Below are 7,070 nucleotides of genomic sequence, written 5' to 3' on the forward strand. Positions count from 1 at the left end.
TAGGACAGAAACGCAACCCTGCTTATAAATCAAATTTAAGGGGATAACTGTTTCTAAGATATACAATGAGCTTGATTGATGCTCGCTTCTATATAACTTTTCCATCGGAATAAAACTGCTCCCAAGTTATCATTATCTACTCATTGATATTCTGTAATTTTCAGTTAGAATTCTGAAAACTAATGTAAACAGGTGTAGAGTCATTCTCGGTTCCTTCATTCTTCACTCTTACCTGATTCCCGAGATCCTGTATCGCAACAAGAATTTCAATTTTTGCATGTGCCAAACATAAATGTATTACACTTTTTTTACATACCTGCTAATGGTACGCATGCTACCAGTTTTAGTAGCACCTCCAAACAATGGAATTTGCTTAGTCTTAGGCCCTTGTGATTCCCCTTGAAACAAATTTACTACCTACATAAACGTGCAATTAGTGAAACACAAGTTGCTTTAGATATATCGAAAGAGATCATGTTACAGTAACCAGTAACCGCCATGGGTTGTAGGAAGCTTCGCTACTTACCTTGCTTTCTTGCTCTAAAGATCCCAATTTGTTCTCTTTTGATCCCTTGTACCAAATACACAACACCAACAGAATTAGAATACTGAATTTTAACTCAAATTTAAGAGTACTACCAGGAATAAGTAGCGCACCTTTGTAAATGTTAAAGTAGACTGGGGTACTTTTAAATGAGATTCAGCATTTGATCGAATATCAGAGTCCAAAGTTAGCTGCATTAAACCATGTATAATAAAAGTCAAAAAAATATTAGCAATGATACAAAATATTGATTTTGATTATTTTGTTGGAAAAGTTGTAACAATTAGCAGAGACAATTTCAGATGCATATTGTATTAAAGAAACATAATTTGAAAAAGGGAAAACACAACTGTAGTTAAACTAGATTACTAGAACTATCAAGGACAATATGGTTGCTTACCCTGTTAAAAAGGTCCACTGGTGGATCATGTTGCAGTCTTCGTTCTGTATGGAAATTAAATTCCTGTCATAAAATTCAGAATGCGAAATTGTATAAATGATCAGAACTTGATCACTACGGAATATGATCAATGCATCATAAATCATAACAGAGGTTACCTTTGGTACTGTGGTTTCCCTCTTATTGCTTCGGAAAACTCCAATGTCTCCTTTAGAAGAGAAGACCTGCATTTAGAGAAAACATATTTGTTTACCTTCCTGTTGTTTCTGGACATTTTCCAAAGTTACAACTCCAATCTATAAAATTACCTTCTTGTTAAAAGGCGTAGCTTTGAATTTGTTAACTATTTCACATCCCTCCTTTGCCTCCACTTTCCTGACAAGAGACAAGCAAGTTCTACAAATTAAAATACTTCTTTGTCATTACAAAATTAATATGTTTATATATGTAGTTGTCACCAATAGCTCATCATTTTGAATCGCTTAATAAGAGGACATTATCTAATGATAGCATTGTACTTCTGAAACTTGTGGCATTACAGAAGTTGAATTACTCATCTCTCCATCATGACTACCATGAACATATCCTTTCTTCAAAAAATTAGCATTACTTTCTTTTTGGAGATATGCAGGTATTGCAATTTGGATACTTAACAAGAAGAGATACATCAAAACAATTCAGCACAAATAAACAATTCAGCACAAATGACTGCCAGAAATTAATTTATAATAACGAAAGGTGAATTAGATGTTATGAAAGCCTTGAACATCATGTGGAATGAATTTCTTGAAGATCGCTAGAAAACTATAAGGAAACCTCGGTGTTGCAAACAGGAGCTTTAAAAATGTACCTTTTAGGATCTTTGTAGCTATGTTCTGAAAATGGTCCAGCACTAGGTTGGTGTGACACCTGGTTATGTATTATGTCAATCCAAGAGTACGAATAACCAATCATTATATAAGAGGAAACAAAAATGACTGTCCATGTGGTGCAAGTGTACGATACAATAATCTTGTTTATTTCCTCTCAGCACTTTGCCAACAAGCATTTATGTAGTCTAGTATATTATATGGCAACACCTCATGTAGTCATGTGTGACAGGCAAACGATAATCATATTTGCAGTAAATAATTAATTGCTAACATATAAAGAGTATAACCTTATAATTATTGCTATGAACTGAATTTGACAGAACTGTAGCATTTTGTAGCAGTGCCCTTTCTGATGTTTTTAGGTGAAACTCCTGCAGAATATTGAAATGAAGACATTAGGGATTTGTTCAGAAGAATTTTTTACAATGATCAGATTAAGAATGTGAATTTATGCAGGTAAGCTTTCGGCATCATAAAATAAAGCACTTACCTGAAATTCTGGTAATCGTGGAGTGCTTCTTTTTGGAAGTACTAATGACGGAGCCTCAAGAATCTACATATGAAAAAAAGGTCAAGTTAAACATATAGATAACAAGTATAAGTATCATAGAAAATCTCAATTTACTTTCCATTTTCACTAACCTTTCTGTTTAACGGAAGAGCTCTAAATGTATGGGTGGTAGATGTGACTTGTTCAGGTTCTTCACCAGCTTTTGTCCTGAAATTAGGAAACTTTTTATTTCATTAGGGAAGACCTTGATCCTAATGGCAATGAACAGGAATGTGTAAAACAGACCTCATCCTTCGTGCCCTATGAGCTGTTTTAAGATTGGGCTCTTTGGGAACAGTAAGGTGTAATCTAGCCTGTGTTGACTTTGCATCAACGTTAGCATCCTACAAAGCAATCAAACAAAATTTTAGGAACACTGTACAAACAGTAATCTTGGTGGCTCGCTTTTTCCTGCCCCATCTCCTTTTTTCAATTAATTCTTGTGTTATCTTTACTATTTATACTATATTATTTAATCCGAACTCAAGATGATTCGTCGGTATTAATTAAAAAAATTGTTGGAAGAATAAAAAACAAATATAAACAAAATAATACATAAAAAAGTATAAACAATAAAATATAAAACGAAACCTGTATTATGCACACCTCAGCACAGGATTTAAGCTAATATTCAGCAGATACTGGCTAATAAATTGGGAACAGTCATATTATTTACCATAGCGTGGTTCATATTTTAGAAGTACAAGAGGAATAAAAAACATAGGAATTTAAAGAAGTTATGCCGTAAACAGATGGAGAAAAAATGTTCATAACTGAAAGCTCGTATTTCTTAAGATTGTTCATACCCTTTTTCGCTCCTTGTGAACTAAATAAGTCTGTTGATATGTATCAGCAACCTGTCATTTAAATGATTCAGATGCTGATCAGAAACATGAAAACAGATAAAGCAATCACAGAATTGCAGAGGAACTGAGGGAAAAACTTAAAAAAAACACCCAGATAGACAATAGCAGCAAACATCAAGAAAAGTAACTCATAAATCATAACTGAGTAATTAAGCATACATTTTAGGTAAAAGGGTCTGTCACTATATCTCAGCATTTTCCACATATTCAAGTGTCTGAGAACCTAGTAATCAGTAGGGAGTCGGATGGCCCAGAGATATCATTAAGGAGGAAAGTTATCATATTTACACTACTCCTTTTACCTCATCAAGTGTGTGAAAGCAAATTTATAATGGAGCTATCAAAGTCATCTAGACAGTGGACATCGCCCAAAATGAAGAAGTTGAAATGCAAATGAATATTATGTTCTCTCCAAGCTAGCTATAATTTGCATTGCAATTAGTTGCTATACAGTTCCAACATAATATGCAATATATTAATAACAAATAAACAAGTGAATATGAAAATATCACCTTGCGCAATTGACCTCCCTCGAGTTTTTGTCTCTTGGCAGCTTGATTCTCGAGTGCAGGAGTATTGTTTAAGCTTTTGTCCTTGTTCTCAAATCTCATAGACCTTTTCACAGAGTAAGAAAGAAATTTGTCAAAACAAAAAGAAAGGCCATGAAGAGGAAATTATCGGTGTGTCTGTGTATCACTGTATCTTAGTAAAAAAGGAAGGTGCCAAAGATGTTGTGAAGTGTGAACTATGGCTGAATCTGTAAGAAACCTAACTGGTTTTCTTCTTCAAGTATGGCAGAACGCGGAGCAGTCACCTATATACGAGTCATATATCTAATACTGAAAGTAGAATGACAATATGTGGCAGCTGTCAAACTTGTCAAAGTTGGAAGTTCTCGAACCAGTGGTGTGCAACGCTATGTTACTCGGACTCTTCATTTTACCTTCGAGTACCCGTGTTGGACACTTGACACTTGGACAAGGACAATCGGACTTGGACACTTATTATAGGCTAAAAACATGTATATTTTCAAAATGTTGCTGAGTCCGATGCTTGGATACATATCCATGTCGGACACTTCAAGCCGGGTCCGAGTAACATAGGTGCAACGTATAGGGAATATATCTTCTTTTTGTGTGTGTGTGTACAAATTTAACAAGTTTAACCCTTGGCAACAACATTCGAAGGTCACCTGAAGTTATCTATGTGACCAGATCGAATTTGTTTGGCCATTTGGCTGGCTGTTGGTTTCATTAGAGTTGAAACCCTCGAGACAAATGGTCTTGCATTGGTATTCCTTTTAATTTTTGACTCGTTCATATGATTATAAAATGTCAAGCCTGCATTTAATCAAGAGGAAAATGAACATTAGTTGAAAAAATCTGGCAAGAGCATAGTTATGAGACAACAATGAATTGATCTTTAATATATTTTTAACAACAAAGTCAAAGGCCGATCAAGGCTATACACTTTTAAAGAAAACAGTGATAGTCGCTTAATAAATATAATACGATATATTATCGCTTCCTTTCAGAAAAAATTATATTATTGCTTAAAAGTTCAGATCACCTGCGGGCATCCCACCGGTTTTATACAAGTTTGGCTGTGCACAACTCTGTAAGTTGGTAGAATCTGGTATGTTCATGCATTCCTGGTCTGCACGAAATTCATAGTGGATGAAATAACAAAATAGCAGTTGTTCTATAATAAATCATAATGTTAGGCATGAACCAAAGATTTGTGCAATGCACGAGGTAAAAGCTAATAATACAATTAATCTCTTTGCCAGTATCAATTGTGGGATAACTCTCTTTGGCAATTTTAAATTTGTACAAAGCCGGGAGGAAATGTTATTGAACCTCTGTTGAGAAACTATTTAGAGCATTTGAGAAGGATTCACTGGTTGATAAGTTGAGATACATCTTAGCAAAATAAATTTTTCAAGTGATATTGGAATTACTGCAGTGTATACTGTGTAGTATGTGATGCAAATAGAAAATGATAAAACAGTACAACAGCAGCAAATTAAAGTAAATTCTACCGCTGTTGCACGTATCCATGGCAGAATTTCGTCGTTCGTCCCCAACATCATAGTCAGTTTCAGGTACAGTTGTGGTTTCTGACATTTTAGTTTTGGGAGAGGTAGTGACATTTTGCAACAGATAATTCTCTCCTAATTGTAACCTTCTAGCAAAGGCTGAAATACAAAAAGAAGTACAATTAGTTGATAAACAAACCAGAATGTGCTAATAGAAAAGACATACACACAAGCACATATCAAAAAGCCAAAAATATCACGAAATGATCTCAGAGACTAACATCCTCTTGGTTGGAATGGAATCGAACATAAAAGAAACTAGTCCTATTTTTGGGTTAAAAATCATAATTTTCATTTCTCCCTCAATTACGTTAAAGAAGATAAAGCTCAATCCCATTAATTTGGCGATAAATGCACATTCCTTCCTACTCACTTTCTTCAAAAAACTCATCTCTCTCTCTCTCTCTCCCCCCATCCCTCCCCCTCCCTCCCTCCCTCTCTCTCTCTCTCTCTCTCCCCCCCCCCCTCTGTCTCTCCCTCCCCCCCCCCTTCATCCTCAATTCCACCGATCACAAATTAAACAGAGCTGCAATACAACTACATAAGAAACAGCAATAAAATAACACTCACACTCAGCAATAAAATAACACTCACACTTCATATCGATCACACACGAACTTCATAAAAATCAACATTAACAAACTTGAACTCATAAATCTCAATTCACATCAGCACTCCGTGCACACCTATCTCAATCTCAACTTCTCGATAATCAATTTATTTCCACAACAAGAAGATTAACCGTAACTAACTATCTAACAAACTAACTAACTTCTTAATTAATCTTTTTCTCCTAAATTAATCAATTTAATAATTATAATTAAACACCTACATTTAAAAAAACCAAAACCTAACATATACACACACATATACACACAACTCAAAAACACAGAATTAGTACGAAACATCACTTACGGGAAGGCGGATAGCCACGAAGCGATTCGAACCAAATCTCAGCGCGAGTCGACTCAGTAAACGACTCGGCCGTACAAAAATCGAAGTATCTAGCCGCGTCAAACTCGTAATCAGGATCGAAGCATATCTCCGCATCTTCCATCTCTGTCTCCATTTTTCAACGTAAACATATACGTACAGATTATTTGTATGTATAGGTAGCGGATAAAGGGCGAAGGGTAGAATGGGAATAAAGAAGCGTTTTTTTAAGAAGGATCCGAAATTTGAATGTACTGAAGGTGTTTAATTTGTGTTGACTAAAATGGCCTTGTGATTTATTGAGATTTGGAGTGGAGTAGGGGTAGAATGGTAATTTAAGCGGGGGATGAAGATTATTTTTTTGTCTTTTTTGCCATCGGATTCGGAGCCTGGTCTCGGAGCGCGGAAGGTTGTCGGGTGGGTCATAAATTTGGATTCGGGTTAGATGTTTAGCCCTGGAGTTTGGTTTAATTTCGAGAATGCCACTAACGGTTTTATTCGTTTGTCAGTCATGAAGATTGTACTATTAATGGACCCACATTTCTGTAAAATCAAAAGAGGTACTGGGGTTTTGACTGTTTTATATTTTTTTAATATTGTTTTTTTTGGATTTAAATATTTGATTATATATATTTTTAATAGGATAATTAGGCATAAAAGGCTTCAAACTCCAATTTAAAAGTGTATTTTTGGTGTTAAAATATATACATTTGAAAAAACAATCATCTATAGCATGAAATTCATTATCATTGTACCAGAAACTCAAATTAGAAAACTAAAAGAAATAATTCATTTTTAAAAAAGGAC

At 34.9% G+C, this 7,070-nt stretch overlaps 1 protein-coding gene across 2 annotated transcripts; it reads right to left on the reverse strand.

Moving 5' to 3' along the window:
• LOC141682814 (protein TPX2-like) lies at positions 1–6,488 on the reverse strand. 2 transcript variants are annotated; one of them, XM_074487507.1, is made up of 18 exons: positions 6,246–6,480; positions 5,274–5,429; positions 4,802–4,888; positions 4,425–4,572; positions 3,745–3,847; positions 3,173–3,223; positions 2,613–2,710; positions 2,459–2,534; positions 2,307–2,369; positions 2,104–2,187; positions 1,795–1,853; positions 1,253–1,319; positions 1,103–1,168; positions 945–1,007; positions 658–735; positions 527–571; positions 317–417; positions 1–247 (listed from the first exon to the last, which is right to left on the reverse strand). In XM_074487507.1, the coding sequence occupies exons 1-18, from the start codon at positions 6,397–6,399 to the stop codon at positions 229–231; spliced, it is 1,518 nt and encodes a 505-aa protein (XP_074343608.1). In that variant the 5' UTR covers positions 6,400–6,480; the 3' UTR covers positions 1–228. The 2 variants fall into 2 exon arrangements, 1 of the variants encoding a protein (XP_074343608.1); XR_012559960.1 differs by lacking the exon at positions 1–247 and having other exon boundaries at positions 403–417; positions 945–988; positions 6,246–6,488.
• Between the last annotated feature and the right edge of the window lie 582 nt (positions 6,489–7,070).

This window comes from Apium graveolens, chromosome 9, assembly GCF_009905375.1.
Source record: "Apium graveolens cultivar Ventura chromosome 9, ASM990537v1, whole genome shotgun sequence".
NCBI lineage: Eukaryota > Viridiplantae > Streptophyta > Magnoliopsida > Apiales > Apiaceae > Apium > Apium graveolens.

What these genes read in the sequence shown, in the direction of transcription:
- LOC141682814 (XM_074487507.1), bottom strand. Translation starts at nt 6,399, where the DNA reads ATGGAGACAGAGATGGAAGATGCGGAGATATGCTTCGATCCTGATTAC. An exon ending in GGTCACATAGATAACTTCAG is followed by an intron (nt 3,848 to 4,424) that starts GTGACCTTCGAA and finishes CTCTGTGAAAAG; the next exon opens with GTCTATGAGATTTGAGAACA. An exon ending in TTCACAAGGAGCGAAAAAGG is followed by an intron (nt 2,711 to 3,172) that starts GTATGAACAATC and finishes ATTGCTTTGTAG; the next exon opens with GATGCTAACGTTGATGCAAA.